The sequence below is a fragment of the Urtica dioica genome, chromosome 8 (assembly GCF_054948205.1).
Source record: "Urtica dioica subsp. dioica isolate 48M chromosome 8, U.dioica_male_clone48M_v1_H2, whole genome shotgun sequence".
In the NCBI taxonomy this organism is placed as follows: domain Eukaryota; kingdom Viridiplantae; phylum Streptophyta; class Magnoliopsida; order Rosales; family Urticaceae; genus Urtica; species Urtica dioica.
The window spans coordinates 30,887,192-30,905,258 of NC_142763.1; the positions used below are offsets into that span (position 1 = coordinate 30,887,192).

An 18,067-nucleotide genomic window follows, 5' to 3' on the forward strand; every position below is an offset into this window, starting at 1 on the left:
CATTTGACTCGTTGACCGCTCCTGTGTAGGCTTGAGGATTGTTGTTGTTGTTTGGCTGAGGAGAGCTTTGACTGGCTTGGGCTCCCTGGAATGTAACATCGAACCGGTGGAAACATTTGACAGCAACATGACCAATGCGACCACAAAGCTGGCATTGAGGTCTGTTTCCTCGACCGGAGTTTCGTCCGCCGCGGCCGCGACCACGTCGACCTCCATTTGAGCCAGATCCAGTACCACTTGTGTTCTGAGAAGAGTGGTCGTGTCCGCCACGACGATACGCTGCATTCGCCATTGGAGTCGTTAATGGATCGGAGTTGAACGCCGAGGATTGTGACTCGATCCTCATTTCTTGAGACTGTAACGCGAACTGAACTTCTTGCAGTGAAACTTTGTCAGATCGAGTCGTCAAATTGACTACGACAGACTCATATTCATGACCTAGACCACCAAGAATGTAGAGGATTAACTCATCGTCGGAGATGACAGAGCCGACGGAGCTGAGATTATCAGCGATGTTCTTCATTTTGAGAACGAAATCGTCAATCGAGAGATTTCCTTTCTTCTGTGTCTAAAGTAGGAATCTCAATTGCATGACTCTAGCTCTTGAATTCTTCTGAAACGCGGCTTGGAGAGTTGACCAGACGGCCGCGGAGCTTGTGCATCGATTGACATGACCTAGCATGGCTTCAAAAATCGAGGAGAACAACCACGAAAGCAGAAATTGATCCAATCGCGTCCAGAGAATGAACTCCGGATTCGGAATCTGAGTTACTTCGCCGTTGATTCCAGTTGACGCCATTGTTGACTCTGGACACGAGACCTTTCCGAGAAGAAAGCCATCGAGTCCGTGAGCTCTCGCTGTGGAGAGGACTTGTGTCGTCCAGAATTGAAAATTATTCCGGTCGAGTTTGAGCTGCAATGGATTGATGTGAGGCGTGACTTGCTGGTACTGTTGAGACTGAGAAGCGGAGATCGGAGATGAGGAGAAACCAGCTGGTAGGGAAGACGCCATTGATAGAGCTTCGATCTTGAGAGCGAAGAAAAAAAATGGGTATGAAAGAGAGAAAAACTGAGCTCTGATACCAAATCAAGAAAAAGAGAATTCTGTTTGGAATGGTTTGACTTTATTTGACTGAGCATTTTGAACGCATATATATTACAAGAGATATTTAACCAATCAGTTATTACACGTGGGACTTTTAACTGATTGGTTAACAGACTAACCAATAACATAACTGAGTGCTGACTGTATATTGTATATCCTAATAGTGTTTAGTACCGTTGTTAGCTTTGTCTATGTTAAATGACATGTGCAGGTCTTAGACCTTAATAAATACTCAATATATCAATTTCGGCTTGATATTAAAAACATGAAGACAGCCTTAAATAAAACCTAAAAAAACAATTAAAGCTAAAAGTCCTAAAATTTAAAGCCGAAAGCCCTAAAATTGAAATCCCTAATTCTCCTTTCTTCCTCTTTGTCTTTTGCGTGTTTGTTCGTCATCTTCTTCACATCATCAATAGTCTGTGGTAATGAGAGACAAATATTCGTTTGCAAGTTGATATCGAAGCTCATCTCACGCCAACTCTGCAAGTCGGATTCGTCAAAGCTCATCAAGGGGTCACAAGTTGTTCAATTGTGGAGTACAATCCGTTAAACCCTGGTACAAAGTTCATGAGTTGCTACAAGAAAAAAGTGAGTTTATTATTGTTTGTTTTGATTCGAATCAGTGAGGCTATGAAAATAACAGTTTTATCTTTTTTTTTTTCCTATTTTACTCAAAGGTGGCTGCAAATTCTTCCGATCATGATAAACTCAATCAGACACCAAGGGTTCATCAACTTCTATATTTATTTCACATTGGACGAGCTTGGACGAGAGACCGAGAGAGAAGAACGGTGAATGGGTGATGTGTGTTTTTGTTGTGTGTGTGTGTGTATATATATATATATATATATATATATAAATGTTTATGTTTTTGTTTCATTTATTATTATTTTTAATGTTAACTAAGGGTGACTACGTAGCTTCAATTATTTTTGTCTCGCATGATCAAAAGGTGACTATTTAACTAGCATTTTGGCTTCAATATAGACAGAATGAGTGTAATGACAAAAACCATGACACTAAGGGGAAAAAAGATCGATATTTTATATTACGAGAGGTTGTTGTTAAAAGTGCTGTAATTCTAAGGAGACATTTATGTCACTTATTGTCTTTTGTCACTTATTATATATATTATATTTTACACGTCCAAAACGTGATACGAAAAAAAACAGTTCTATTTGTCTCCATGTCAAATTTGGGCTTTCAATCAAAACTTCCCTTCGAGTTCTAGTTGAATACCGCTTTTGGTCCTGGCCAGAACGGTATGTTCCAGCAAATAAAAACCGAAAGTTACGTCCTCCTTGAATGGGAATTTTTCACCTCTCTGGTTCCAAGTAAATAAATTTAAAAAATGAAAAAATGGTTTTTCTTTTGCCTCCATCGTCAAAGACCGTTCCTAATTCATTTGTAAAAGACATCTGATGACCCTTTTTGTTTAAAAATATATATAAATAAATAAATAAAATCAAAAGGTCAAACGGTACAATCCCGGTTCTGACTAAAAAATTTGGTAGGTAGTTTTGGGTGGTCGGAACTAGATTAATTTCGATCTAAACACGAAACCAAAAATCCAAGATCAAGCTATAATCCCGAAACGGAAGTTATAAGTATTTTTGGGTCAGTCGAAACTAGGAATTTTAGTTCCTTCTAGTGTCGACGCCTAAATTTACTCCGAGTCCTACAAAATAATAAGAATGTACTTTAATTTCGTTATGAAAAATGAAAGCCTAAATTTAACCTTTTTTTTAAGTCTACTTACTTTGTATAGTCAAATTCTCACAAGTGTTAAAAAAAAAGAGGCATAATTTTATATCGCAAAAACAATTGTCATCACTTGTATTTGATATATTTTGTTAGAATTAAAAAAAAAAGTTCAATCAATTAAATTACATTTGTTAAAAAATTAGTGTATCCACAATATTTATGAGTAAATTGACATAGAATCTAGGGTTCTACAAAAACGAACCATAAATCGGATAAAATCGATAACTAAATCGATCCAAAATAAAAAAAATCGGTGGTACCACATCATATAACAAAAATTCATATTCGGATAACCGATCCAATTTCAAAACCTGGACATGATATAAATTTTAAATTAAAAAAAATTGTTAAATATTGGATATATAGCTGATTATTTTTTATTAAAAATAAAATAAATAGTCACACTACGATTGTATGATTCATTTTATTCGGATTTTGATCATTATAATAATTTTATAATCGGGTATGGATTTAAAAACTAGTTTCAAATTGATTATGGATTTTAAGACTTGGATAATCGGTTTCTTTAAACTGGATCCGAATTTTAAAGAATTAGATAAACGAGTTTTGAAAATTCATCTTAAAATTGTATATACTGGATAACCAAATATTCGGATAACCGAATTTTAATTTTGGACTAAACTGGACGGATTATTAGACCAAAATTTTAAAATAGAAAATTCAGATTTGGAATCCAAAACCGAACTGAACCGATCTACTTTCAACCTTGCCCTAATAGAATTTAATGGATGTCAAATTTACACTCATATTGACATACATTGTTATGCTTATGCATGTCAAAAATATTAAGAGAAAATGACTAATATACTATCATTTCATAATCCAATTCTCATGTTGCAGCAAAACCATAATTTGGACAAAAATACTAGTAAAAGGAGGAGAGATAATAATTTTTTATCCATTTTTACCCTCTTCTTTTTTTTTTTCTTTTTTTTTACTTTTTTTTTCCTCTGAGTCTTGCAAGATCTCTGGTTTTGTTTTTAAATCCGGGTTTGTTTGACGATTTGTTGACATATATGTCAAAAAGTGACACAATTTGTTGACATGTACATGTTAACAAATAATAACACTGGAAGGTTTTTTGATTTGTTGTTATAGATGTCAGCAAATGACATGATTTGTTGACATTATGTCAACAGATGATAATACTGAAAAGTTTGTTGGTCTGTTGACTGAAATAATTTGTTGACATGGCTGTCAACAATCGGCACAATTTGTTGACATATATGTCAACAATCGACATGAATTGTTGACATAGAGGACACGATTTCTTCACTATTTATGCTAAAAAAATCAAAGCTGAAAAATCAAATGGTTCAAGCATTGCATCAAACACCTAATATATAATGTAAATTGATATAAATTAATTCAAAATGTAAATGGTTCAAGCATTTCACCAAACACCTAAAAAATCAACAAATGTTTTAACAAGAGGTGTTTCAAGAATCAATAACTAAAAAAATACAACACCAATGGCATATGTATACAAGGAAGAAAAAAAATAAGAAGAAGAGAAACAAAGAAAAAAAAAAGAATGAATTCTAAATTAAACATATCATTAGTAACAAAGGACCTGAAAACACAACTTAAAAAAAAAAAGGCATAGATACCAAAAATCTGTTCCAAGCAAGTCATAAAATTAAGGGAAATTGTCACAACTACTACCAAATCACTAAATTTTTCCAATTTCCCACCAAAACCATAATTTGGCCAAAAATGCCACTAACTCAAATGTACAACTACCCTTTTACCCTCCACTTAAATATTTCTTACAACCCACACCAACTCTCCATATCCCGCTCATATCTCATTAATACATGATACTTAATACATTAAGAGATCCCTGACTCTCTCTCTCTCTCTCTCTCTCTCTCTCTCTCTCTCTCTAAAACCCTCGGCGTCTCTACCCCCACGGTCACGCAGACCCAAACGCCTACGAGACCCAAACGCCTACGAGACTCAAACGCCCACGAGACCCAAACACCCACGAGTTCGTAGTCCAAGACCAGCCCGCGCCTACGAGACCCAAACGCCCACGAGTTCGTAGTCCAAGACCAGCTTGCCCACAAGGTTTGTCTCGCATTTCTTCATTTCCCATAAATTTTGTGGTTCAAAAAGTTCAAGTTCTATGTCATTTTGATAGTTTAAAGAGATTCAAATGTTCTGTTTGGTCTGGGTATGTTCACCAGTTAGTATGAAAACAGAGTTCATCAATTGTTGACTTCAGATGTCAACAGTGGACGTCAACTGTTGACATCTGAAGTCAACAAATAATTAATAACTATGCCTATGCTTTTTGTACGCAGTGATGCGGCTATTTATTTATTATTCAAGCACAGTGGAACTTGGGTTGAACCTGGTTGTTATCATGAGAATGGATCTTTCGGAATCATGGTGCCGTATGAAGTTAACTTCGCTAGTTTGATGCAAATCATTTACGCGAATTTGGGCAAATCACCATCCACTCATACCATTGGTGTTGCATACACGATGGCTGGTGCCATGAAACCTGTTGAGATAACCAACGACGCTACGTTAGAAGGTTATTTATATTTGAGGAAGAGGAGAGAAGATGACACAGAGAAATTACAATTGATATTGGAAATAAATGAAATTCCATCCGGGCTCGATTCTCCAGGGGTTGGATCCACTTGCAACAGCCGTGATAGTGGTTGCGTTGGAAACCCGCCTAGAAGAGTTTCCGACATGCCATCCATGCCCGAGGAGGGGTGTGGTTCGGTTCCAACTCCTGATTCGGTAATTCGTGGTACGTTCGGATTGGATGACTTAAGGTTGTTAGACTATGAGACACAACGACAACAACAACAAAATAGACAATGCTCTCCACCACGAAACTCGCCTCCACCTATAAATTCTCGATCCCCTCCTCCACCACGAAACTCTCCTCCTCCTCCACGCAACTCCCCTCGAAACTCTCCTCCTCTACCACGCAACTCTCGTCCTCCACCACGATCCCCTCCTCCACCACGCAACTCCCCTCGAAACTCTCCTCCTCCACCACGCAATTCTCGTCCTCCACCACGATCCCCTCCTCCACCACGCAACTCCCCTCCGTCACCACGATCCCCTCCTCCACCATGCAACTCCCCTCCTACACCCTCACAAAACTCCCGTCCTTCATCACCGTCTACGCCGAATTCACAGAGCGTCCCAAGTTCATCTACTAGGAATGACGCAAACATGGATGATGCTATTATTTTATATGGTCATTCCCCCGTATTTATTGAGCGACATGCATTGTACAAGGATAAAAAGACTTTACAGAAACACTTGATGTTGTTCGCTATAAACAACAACTTCACGTATAAGACAAAGAACTCGGACAAAAACACATTGCATGTTGTTTGTCTGGGAGAGCATTGTAATTGGGCTTTCCGGGCCGTGAGAAAGGCTAACACGCCCATTTTCCAAATTAGAAGGTAAACTCGCTTTGTTGAATTATGTATGAAATTGAAATACTGTAATTAGATCTCTGTTTTTTGACATCTACTGTCATTTGTTGACATCTGATGTCAATTGTTGACATCTGGTGTCAATTGTTGACATCTGGTGTCATCTGATGTCAACAATTGACATTAATGTTGAAACTAAGTTTGTTGTAATTTTCATGTTTTAGGTTCAACAACGACCACAGTTGTGCCCTGAACGTAAGACAAGGACGTCACCCGCAAGCAACGAGTACTTTAATAGGAGAGGTTGTGAAGCATAAGTGTATTGATCCAAGCGTGGGTATGTGCAAACCGAAAGAGATAATGAACTACATGCAAATGGATTACGGGGTGTCTATGTCTTACAAAAAAGCTTGGCGTTCCAGAGAGCAGGCTCTAAAGTCCCTCTACGGCAATTCCATGGAGTCGTACGCATTCTTACCTAAGCTAAGGTACATGATCGAGACTAAGAATCCAGGTTCTTTATTTGACCTCTTCACTGGTGAGGGCGGCGTATTTATTAGTTTTTTCATGTCACTCGGCCCATGGAGAACGGGGTGGAAGTATGTAAGACCCGTGATTACCGTCGATAGTACTCATTTGAAGAACTATTACAAAGGAACGTTGTATACGGCGTGTGTGATGGACGGAAACAAACAAATTTTTCCACTAGCCTACTGTATTGGTCCTTCAGAGTCTAACGAAACTTGGATTTACTTCTTCGCCAAATTGAAAGATGCAATTGGGGAACGGGAAGAGCAAGTATTTGTATGTGATAGGCACGCTGGCATAATCAATGGCATCAAGACTGTATTTCCGAACTGTGATCATGGTTTTTGCATGTACCATCTTCTAGGAAAGGCAACGGGTACGGGTTTTAGCGGGTAGACCAATACCGGTACCCGTACCCGCCTATTAAAATACCTGTTAACCTGGTTTTCCCAACGGAGCGGGTAACGGGTATACCCGCCGGGTGACGGGTGCCAAAATTGAGCACCCGCTAACCCGTTAACCCGTTTAAAAAAAATAAAAAAAAATAATTTTTAATAAGAATCAAAACAACAACCTACTCATTATGATAAAATCTAATGTTTTCTTAAAAAAAATATCAAGTTTTTTTCCATAAAAATAATTAACGGGCGGGTTAGCGGGTTAACGGGGCGGGTTTAACATTTTCGCTACCGACCCGTACCCGCTAAAATACTACCCGTTAGCCCGTTAACTCATTTTGAACGGGTATTACCCGACCCGTTAAGACTGGGTAACGGACGGGCTAACGGGTTTCGGGTAAAAATGCCATCCCTACCATCTTCACGGTAATTTGAAGACTACTTTCAAGGGGATTACGAAGGAGGTGAAGTGGAAATTTTACGGTGCCTCGAAGGCATACACTCATCGGGAATTTGAAAGTTTCATGGTCATGTTGGACGCTGAAAATCCCGAAATACGACGATACTTAGCTAATGATGTCGGGTATCAAAGGTGGGCACGATGCATGTTCAGGAGAAAGAGGTACGGTATCATGACGAACAACAACGCGGAAGCATTGAATGCATTAAATGTAAAAGTCAGACAATTTCCAGTTTCGAAGTTGATGGATTGGCTGTGAGAGAGAAGTATGAAATGGTTTTATGAACGTCGAGATGCTGCGGCAAAAACAAACACGCTCCTGACAAAAGTATACCAAGCCAAAGCAGACAAGTACATTGCATACGCTGTTCGAATGGAGGTAAAGTCTACAATTGTTGTATGTTTCATGTTTTGTACATGATTTTGATGAAGTTATGTTTTCTACTAGGTGAGGCAATCTTCAGTCGACGAGTTTGAGGTCGTAGACAGAGAGGGGATTGTATATGTTGTTAATTTAGAAGAGAGGACATGCTCATGTCGGCGATGGCAGGCTCATAATTTTATTTGTCCACACGCAATCGCAGCATGTCGAGTACGTAACCGTCAAGTTGAGAACTACGTTTCCGAGTTCTACTCTACGGAGTATTTGCGGGCAACCTACGCAGGTGTACATCATCCTCATGACGACATTTCGAGTTGGAATATTCCCCCCGAGGTGGAGAATATCAAAGTTCTTCCGCCTCAACACAAAGCACGTGCCGCCGGTAGGCCCAAAAAGAGAAGAATACTCTCTCAAGGTGAGGACATTATTAGGCGCAAGTGTACGCGTTGCGGACAAATTGGCCACAATCGTCAAACATGCAATAGTGCTACTCCTTTGTCCACGCAATAATTTCATACTTCTTTGTGATTTCCTCAGTAGTGACTCTTGTTGATTTCTTAGTTTATTGAGAAATTTATTTGTAATCTCCGACTTGTATGCAGATTTTAGACATCTAAAGTCAACAATAGACGTCAACTATTGACATCTAGATGTCAACAGTTGACGTCTATTGTTGACATCCGATGTCAACAATTGTTTGTGATTTCTTATTGTTCTCCATTAGTTGTGAGGGAACTAAACAATTGATGTCAATTGTTGACATTAGATGTCAACAATTGAAGTTAACTGTTGACATCTAGTGGATGAATTTAAATTTAGTTCTTCACTTAGGCATGCAATTCACAACATTACACATATATAAAAGGGACATAGTGTAAATAGACATATTAAGCAGTTTCAAGCATTCAAGTCATACAAAAACCCATACACAAATTTATTAAATATTACGAAGTTTAGACCAATGATGTGGGGAATTCATCGTCAGAGTCATTTCTTGTTGATCCTCATCCTCTTATAATAGAGAAGTTCCTCTCTCTGAGTTTTCAGCATACACTAGGACAAAATACGTTATCCGGTGCGACGAATGTCGCACCCAATGCTTCAAATGTCGCACCTAAAAGTTTATTAGGTGCGACAGCGTCGCACCGGATAACCCGTCGCAGAAGGTATTGGGTGCGACATGTCGCACCTAATAAGTACACCTTTAGGTGCGACATGTCGCACCTAAAGTCGCACCTATTTTCCTGCCAAATTTTATAAAATTGACGGGTAAATACATATCGGGTGCGACATGGTCGCACCGAATATGTTCGCGCCATGGTATTCGGTGCGACAATGTCGCACCGAATATGTTTGTTAAATTTAAAAAAAATACAAAATTAAAAAAGTAAATTAAAATTCATTTAAAATTAAATAAAAATTAATTAACAAAATTCTAAATGAATTAGAAATAATATTCTGAAAATAGAATTCTTATTTAAAAATAAAAATTCTTTCCAAAAAAAGCGAAAAAAATGAATTCCTAATTTTTTTTCCTATAAAACTTATCGATAGTAGAATTTCCTCTACCGAATAAGTTGCCAGAACTTCGAGAACCGCTTCCGCGTCCTCGTCCACCGCTGCCTGACGCGATGCCGCTCGTTCCGCCGCTTCCGTAAGGACGGTCTCGTAAGTAATCCATAGAACCAGGCGTAGAACCCGGCGTGGAACCTGGCGTCTGCTGATCCGTCCCACCTGGTTGCGATGCAGGCGGAGGTTGAGGAGTCGTGGGAGGCTGGTTGTGCTGCTGGCTGAGGAAGGCGATCTGTTGCCGCATCACTTGCAGCTCGGCTTGTTGGGCATCCATCTGAGCTCGCATCTCGGCAACCAATGGATCGGTCTGAGATGACGAACTTGACGAGCCTCCATCTAGCGTTTGGGCAACACCCAACGATGACCTTGGGATCGAAGGCCCTAAACCGACTTCCCAGTCTCTGCGCACTCCCAAAACATCGCGCATCGCGTACATCTCCGCATCTTCTTGGGAGATCACGATGTTTTGCTCCTCCGCTTGCCGCAAAATATCTATCGTCTGGGCGGTGACTTGATCCTTCAAAATAAAACCACAAAAAACTTATTAGATAAGAAGAAATAAAGTAATTAAATATAGTAAATAAAAAAAAATTAACTTACGTATTGCGTCTTCGCGAAGTCCGTCGTCCACGATACCTTAGCGTCCTGGTGTTTTTCTAACCATATCGCTAAAGCCGAGCCTATACTCCCATCTTCCCTTCGCTGTAATTTTTCAACATTAAAATATGTACCACATGTATATTGCATATTAATATTAAGAGACTTACGTTCCTCGAGCGATGACCAAAAAAACTAAGCGACCCTTGTCTCGCCTTCGTCTTCTTCATCTTCGAATTTTCCCGGTTGCGGAGAGATTTCGCCTGCAAGACATAAATTCGTTAAGTTTAATTTTAAGAAATTCGAATAACCATCGAAAGTTCAACTCATACCTTATGCTCCGGTGAGTCGAACGTCTCTATTGCTTTCAACCTGGCTTCCTGGTTGTAGCCTTCGGGAGTTTCATTTTTAGCGAGATCCTTACTCCCGCAAAATGTCTTGAAGAAGAGCTGCGACAACCTCGACTTCTGGCCACGGCGCATCCTCTTCGCATCGTGAATGATAGCCATATCAATCTCGTTGCGAATAGGATCTGCAGGCACAAGCTCGCCACTCTCGGGATGTTCATAAACGAAGTTATACTCATTATGAATCGAGTTCATAAGAGCCGCCACACTCTGCGCAGGCACATGATTCCAGTCTGGGAGGTCGACTGGAATGGTACTCTTGATCTGGTTTCCTAATCGATTTTGGAACGTCCCGATCAACAGATTTTGCTCCCTGACGTCTTGGTAGAACGCCTGCGCAGTCTGATCGTAGCGAACTGTGTTCGTTCCAGGGGTCCCAACACGAGCTCTCGCAGAAACGACGCCAATCGTTGGTCCCCGCTTCTTCCTCGGCATCTGCGGGGGGTCACGCTCTCCTCCTAATGGGTCCTGACCTGAAGTAGACATCCTGCAAAATGAATTGTAGTTAGTATTTTTAATTACTATGTAATTACTATTCGACGACTACGGTTATTACATGGTGTTAGTCATTCATCGTTGTCACTCGATGTAATGTTAGTATCAACATCAACATCGTCTCCCTCAAAAACGGCAAGCGCCTCATCTTCTTCATCCACTTCTTCATCATCTTCAACGACATTAACAAGCTCGGCCGTAGCAGTTTCGTGTCGATGATTAAGACGGTCGATATTTGACAATTCTATTGTCAATGGAATCGATGCTGAAGTGGTCGGATCAACTTCAGGAATGTCCCATATCCCACGTTGATTGCATTCCTGAACGATTTCCCATTTGCGACCCTTAACGAGATCTTAGATGTAAAACACTTGCTTCGCTTGAGTCGCGAGTATAAACGGCTCTTCTGTAAACCACTCTTTGGCGGTATACGAACTCGTTGCTCCGGTGGTCTTATCAACGTGCACTATACGTCCTGCATTGTACTTGTCACCATACCATATGCATTTGAACAGTACGACACGACAGTTATGTGTATAGTTCAGCACGATTACGTCTTCCATTCGACCGTAAAAGTTGAAGCACGTGGGGCAAGCAAGATACCCTTGGCCACTCCATCCCGACAAATACGATCGAGCCGGAAAGTCGTTTATCGTCCATAGAAGCGCGGCACGCAACCGAAACACTTCATCGTTCGCCCCGTCTCGCACTTGGAATCCATTATCCCACAATTCTTTCAGCTCTTCAACTAGTGGTTCTAAAAACATGTCCATGTCTTTTCCAGGTGAGCTCGGTCCAGGTATCAAAAGCGTTAGCATCAAGTACTCTTTTTTCATGCACAACCAAGATGGCAAGTTGTACGCAGTTAGTACCACGGGCCACATACTATACGCTAGACTCATTTCCCCAAACGGGTTGAACCCATCAGAAGCTAGTCCCAGACGTACGCCTTCTTCCATCTGCAGGATGTCGCAAAACGCCTTCTTCTTTGACGCGATCTCGTTCATGCCACTGCATCTCAAGCGACGTGTGTCGAGAAGCGTACAATCGCTTCAATCGATCTTTCAAGGGAAAGTATCGTAATATCTTTTGTGATACATTCTTCCCCGGTTGGCTTCCATCTGCTCTCATTGCGAATTGGGCACACTTCAGCTTTCTCGAGATCTTTTCGAAATAACACACAATTGTTGATGCACGCGTCGATCATATCGTATCCCATGCCGAAACGCTTCAGCTTCGCCTTTGCCTCGTAGTGTATTTCCGGAATTCGATTACCAATTGGGTGAGACTTCCTCAAGAGCTGCAACAATTCTGTAAACGACTTGTTCGTCCAATGGTTCGTGACTTTGATGTACATCAACGAAACCAAGAACGACAAAGACGAAAACTCTTTGCACCCAGGGTACAATTCTGCTTCCAACTCAGCGAACAAATCTTCCACTTGCTCATCTGCACGCACTTCACTCGGAGTCGGATCCGTAAAATTGTCGAAGCCCTCGTGATCCATTATATCATGGAGAGCATCGTGCAATCCACCGACTCCTCTTTGGTTAGTCTCGCTGGCATCTTCTACCATTCGACGTTCGCCGTGATGATACCATTCGGTGTATCCCGGAGTAAACCCCTTGTTCAAAAGGTGATTCTTTACGACCCCGATGTCCAGACATCTCACGTTATTGCAAGACTTACAAGGACAACGATAATGACCGTTTTCGTTCGAGAGTCTGCTTGCAACGCGGATAAACTCGTTAACCCATGTTTTATACTGTAAACTCAACCGATTGTTCTCGGTAATCCAGTCCCTACTTGGATTTGACATTCTTCTGAATGAGACGGGAAATTGGGAGATAAAACTGAATCGTTAGAATTCATTTTGTAAGAATGAATTATTAGGAAATTGAGAGGTAAAATTGAGAGTGAATCGTTAATATTTGAAATTTAGAGTGAATTATTATGAAATTGAGAGTGATGAATTGTTAGGAAATTGATAGTGGATCGTTAATATTTGAAAGATTCGAGAGCGAATTTGTAAGAATGAAAGAGAAATTGTGATTGACATGTATTAATTTTGAAAAATGGTTAGAATTCGTTAATATATACAAATTCACTACTGATTTCATTAACGAGTTAACCAATTTCGACAAATTAGTTAATTCGTTAAAATATATTATCAAAAGAGTTAATTTTCTTGACAAATACGTTTTATTCTACCGAAAATTCGGCAGAGTTTCCCCTAAAATATTGACTAACCAAAATCTGCAATTTAAAAAAAAACATATATATAACCAACCAAGACTATCTTATTAACATACTAAATACTAAATTGAACCTCCGTAGCTCCATTGCAATAAATTTTCAATAAGTTTAAATTAAATTTAACATGTTACTAATTCATTTTAAAATATATTAATATATATTACTAATTAATCTAACTAAAAAAGTATTAAATTAATTAATTAACCAAATTTTCAACAAATTGCAATCAACTTAAACAAATCATGTTACAATTACATTAAATTACACTAAACACGTTACTAATTAATTTAATATATTACTTTTAACTTAATTAATCTAATCTAACATGTTACACATTATTAAAAAAAATTGACTATTACTATATGCTACTATTTTCATCAAAGTTATATTATCATCTAATCTAACATGTTACTATTTTCATATATATTACTAATTAATCTAACTAAACATGTTACTAATTAATTAATTAATTAAACGTGTTAACATCTAATCAAAGTTATATTTTCATATATATTACTAATTAATCTATATGAAATAATCTAAAAATATTAAATAATCTAAAAATATTAATAATTACAAATAACTAACCTTTTTCCGAGGCGACGACGAGGCACTGAGATATGACGCGGGGCTGCGAGTGACCAAGCTGCGGCGAGGGCTGGGCCGGGGGCTGGGCCGAGGGCTGTTGTGCGTGAGCGAGGGCTGAGGCCGTTCGAGGTGATGGTCCTGCGGCGGCGCTCCGACCTGCAGAGTATTGTTATTCTTTCTTAATAATAGAAAAAGAATTAAATATTGTCTTGCTATCCTAATTTGTTTAACTCAATATTCATTCTGCAAGAATTATTTGTCATTCACAGTATTAACGTTGTTTTTTCACATGTTGATCACTGTTATTTTAGTTCCTGTTTTGGTAATGATACGCCTTTTAGGGATTATAATATATATAAATATATATATATATATATATATATATATAAAGAGTGTGATATGCAAGGAATAAGGAATAAGCAAAACTGTAGAAAAACAAATGAGAAACTTATTATTGTGGAAATGAAATGAAGCAGTGGATGGAGTATTAAAGCAGAAAGAGAAGAGAGTGATCAGAGGCGTATCATTACCCACGGATTTGGGAGGCTCGAAGTTCAACGGGACAAGTGGTGGTTGAGGAGACTCGGTTTTCGTCCGAGAGAGGACGAACGCGTGTGCTAACGGAGTCGGGGCTCTCGGTTTTCGTTCTCGATGGCGGTGTTCGAGGAGGGAGCGAGGTGGTGAAGTACCGGGGAGCAAGGCCGGAGCGTTGGGTTTCGGTCTTCGAGGGCTTCGACTGAGGTCGGGTGGGTTGGGCCTGGTCGGAGAGAGACAGAGTGAGATTGACGGAGAGAGGGTGAGAGAGAGAGAGAGAGAGAGAGAGAGAGTGAGGCGTACCTTGGAGGACGGCGAGATTCACGGCGGAGGGGACGCAAGTTGCCGGAGAAAGGCCGAGTGGAGGCTTGTCGGAGAGAGAGTGAGATTGAGAGAGAGGGAGATATGCAGATAGATTTGAAACTCGGGTAAGGAAGAAGGAGTCTCGGGTATGTATAATACCCTAAACCTATTAGGTGCGACACTGTCGCACCTAATACACATATTCGGTGCGACATGTCGCACCCCATGTCGCACCGGATATGAAATCCGAAACCCAAAAAATTTAGGGGGAATATGGCTGGCAACTTCGAATTTTAAAACTATTGGGTGCGACAACCGTCGCACCTATTAGTATTAGGTGCGACAATGTCGCACCTAATGGCATTAGGTGCGACAAAAACATATCCGGTGCGACAGTGTCGCACCGGATACCACTTAAAATTAGCGAAATTTTTTATCATCTGGTAGAGTATCCGGTGCGACAAGTCGCACCTAATATTAGCTTAGGTGCGACTTTTAGGTGCGACATGTCGCACCTAATACCCTTCCGCACCCAATATGTTAATTTGTAGTAGTGATAAACAGTCGTGTCCCCTTGGGCACGACTTCCATAAAATCTCCTTTTTCCTTCAACTGAATCCCCCAGTCGTCTCCGATGATTTCTTTCATAACCCTTTCGAGACACATGATCGGACCCGATTCAGTCTCACTACAAAAAGTATCCAAGTACCATATGTACTCAGCTTGGCTCATTTGAAACTCCGTGAGTTGTGCATCACCAAGTTCCGATCCGCTTGCCTTATTAACATCAATTGACTACAATTTTAGTAATTGTCTAAAATTATAGGTATGAATGTCTACAATCATAAAAAATAATAACCGAAAATCAGCTTTGCTTGGCATCAAAATGTACCTCATTTTTAGAACATTTTCTCTTTCGGGGCTCGAAGTCGTCATAGGTTGTCACCAGAGATTCAATGGAGTGTTTTTTTGACATTTCTGCATATTAGTATCAACAACGTTCATTATTTGTTGATTTCAGATGTCAACGGTTGACGTCCATTATTGACATCTAATGTCAACAACTGATGAGAGAAATTGACATCTAAACTCTACAGAGTTCATCAGTTGTTGACATTAGATGTCAACAATGGACGTCCATTGTTGACATCTAATGTCAACAACTGGTGAGTGAACTCTAGAGTTTAGATGTCAATTTCTCTCATCAGTTGTTGACATTAGATGTCAACAATGGACGTCCATTGTTGACATCTAATGTCAACAACTGATGAACTCTGTAGATTCTTAACATACCCAAACAATATCCTAAAATCTTAACCACAAAGTTCATCCAAACAATATCCTAAACAACTGATGAACTCTGAAGATTCTTAACATACCCAAACAATATCCCAAACAATATCCTAAAAAGCGAAACAAACCTTGTGCGCGACCTGATCTTGGACTAAATCTGGAGTTTTGAGTTTGGCATTTGGATCTCGTCGGCGTTTGAGTCTCGTCGGCGTTTGGGTCCTCGGGTTTTAGAGAGCTGGTGCGAGAAAGAGACCAAACAGAACATTTGAATCTCTTTAAACTATCAAAATGACATAGAACTTGAACTTTTTGAACCACGAAATTTATGGGAAATGAAGAAATGCGAGACAAACCTTGTGGGCAAGCTGGTCTTGGACTACGAACTCGTGGGCGTTTGGGTCTCGTAGGCGCGGGCTGGTCTTGGACTACGAACTCGTGGGCGTTTGGGTCTCGTGGGCGTTTGGGTCTCGTAGGCGTTTGGGTCTTGTAGGCGTTTGGCTCTGCGTGACCGTGGGGGTAGAGACGCCGAGGGTTTTAGAGAGAGAGAGAGAGAGACAGAGTCAGGGATCTCTTAATGTATTAAGTCTCATGTATTAATGAGATATGAGTGAGATATGGAGAGTTGGTGTGGGTTGTAAGAAATATTTAAGTGGAGGTAAAAGGGTAGTTGTACATTTGAGTTAGTGGCATTTTTGGCCAAATTATGGTTTTGGTGGGAAATTGGAAAAAGTTAGTGATTTGGTAGTAGTTGTGGCAATTTCCCTAAAATTAAACAACAATCTATTATGCATATACCCTTTGGTTCACTAGAAAGAGAACTTGTCAACTTCTTCATCTTCATCCCCATTAATGGCATCATAATAATAATCATCATCATCATCATCATCACTGAATGTGACAATCTCGTTTTTCATGTCTTATCCACGTTCTCCTTCTTCCGCTCTTCTTCCAACCGAAACTTCTAAAGCTCGCCTCTTGTCCATATCCGCCCTATGATTTTTTTTTCAAAAAATAAAAATATGAACAAATCATCATTGACATACCCAAGAAAAAAACATTCGGAAGAAGTGCTCGGAGGCTTCGACGGTGATGGACCAGGCTGGGGAGAACGATCGGTGGCAGAGAGGCGGTCGGCGCCAGAGTCGGCGGATGAAGGGGGTTCCGGTGACATTGAAGGGCACGATGGCGACGAGGGAAAGGACGAATACAATCTCGATTCTGCCGCTCAATCTTCGCCGGCACAACAACAGTTATTGTGAAACTATCATCGCCCTCCTCGCCAACCTTCGCTTATCGCGCTCCTCGTCGCCGGTCTCTTCAAGCTTCACCGAAGCTGAAACTCCATCGCCTTCATTTTCAAACTCTTCGCCAAAAGCTTCAATGGAGCTGAAACTCCATCGCCACTTTGGCTCTCTCCACGGAATCGATGATCAGAACTTTATCATCATCGTCGACGATTTTCGATTGCTCATCTCCGCCATTTCCGACTCGAGATCCCACCTCTAGTTCTCGTCGCACCCTCGCCGTCGACTTAGTAACTGCCGCCTCACGAATCCCTATTTTTTTACACAGGTTAGGTCGAAGATGGAGAGAGAGCGAGAGAGAGAGTAAAGAAGGTGAAGTGAAGATGGAAACAGAAAAGAGAAAGAGGGGAAATAAGATAAAGAAAAAAAAGGAGGACAAGTTTGTACTTTTGCATTGGGCCTATTTGTATATTTGTCCAAATTATACTTTTGGTGTGGCAAATGAGAAAAAAGTTATCAAAGGGGGTATATTAGTCATTTTTCTCAAATATTAAAGGGAGATTTCCTTATCTAAGAGTAAATTAAGGGAGATTTCCAATTTCCTATTTTTTCAAATATTTACCAAACTAAGAGTAGTCAAAAAAACCATACCCTAAGTCAAATGAGAGATAATAAACTTTTACCTATTATACCCTTAGCAACCT

General features: G+C 40.1%; 3 protein-coding genes across 3 annotated transcripts; 1 reads left to right on the forward strand and 2 right to left on the reverse strand.

The window, feature by feature from the left end:
* Nucleotides 1–568: 568 nt before the first annotated feature.
* On the reverse strand, nucleotides 569–1,012 carry LOC149389153 (uncharacterized). The gene has a single exon (XM_089622572.1). The coding sequence runs from the start codon at nucleotides 1,010–1,012 to the stop codon at nucleotides 569–571; it is 444 nt and encodes a 147-aa protein (XP_089478698.1).
* Nucleotides 1,013–5,284: 4,272 nt separating this feature from the next.
* LOC149389154 (uncharacterized) lies at nucleotides 5,285–8,584 on the forward strand. Its single transcript, XM_089622573.1, has 5 exons — nucleotides 5,285–5,650; nucleotides 6,161–6,333; nucleotides 6,531–7,203; nucleotides 7,670–7,903; nucleotides 8,141–8,584. The coding sequence occupies exons 1-5, from the start codon at nucleotides 5,285–5,287 to the stop codon at nucleotides 8,582–8,584; spliced, it is 1,890 nt and encodes a 629-aa protein (XP_089478699.1).
* A 157-nt stretch (nucleotides 8,585–8,741) lies between these two features.
* On the reverse strand, nucleotides 8,742–15,492 carry LOC149389155 (uncharacterized). The gene is made up of 4 exons (XM_089622574.1): nucleotides 15,412–15,492; nucleotides 10,247–10,348; nucleotides 9,698–10,163; nucleotides 8,742–8,809 (listed from the first exon to the last, which is right to left on the reverse strand). Exons 1-4 carry the CDS (start codon nucleotides 15,490–15,492, stop codon nucleotides 8,742–8,744), a joined length of 717 nt encoding a protein of 238 aa, XP_089478700.1.
* Nucleotides 15,493–18,067: the final 2,575 nt, after the last annotated feature.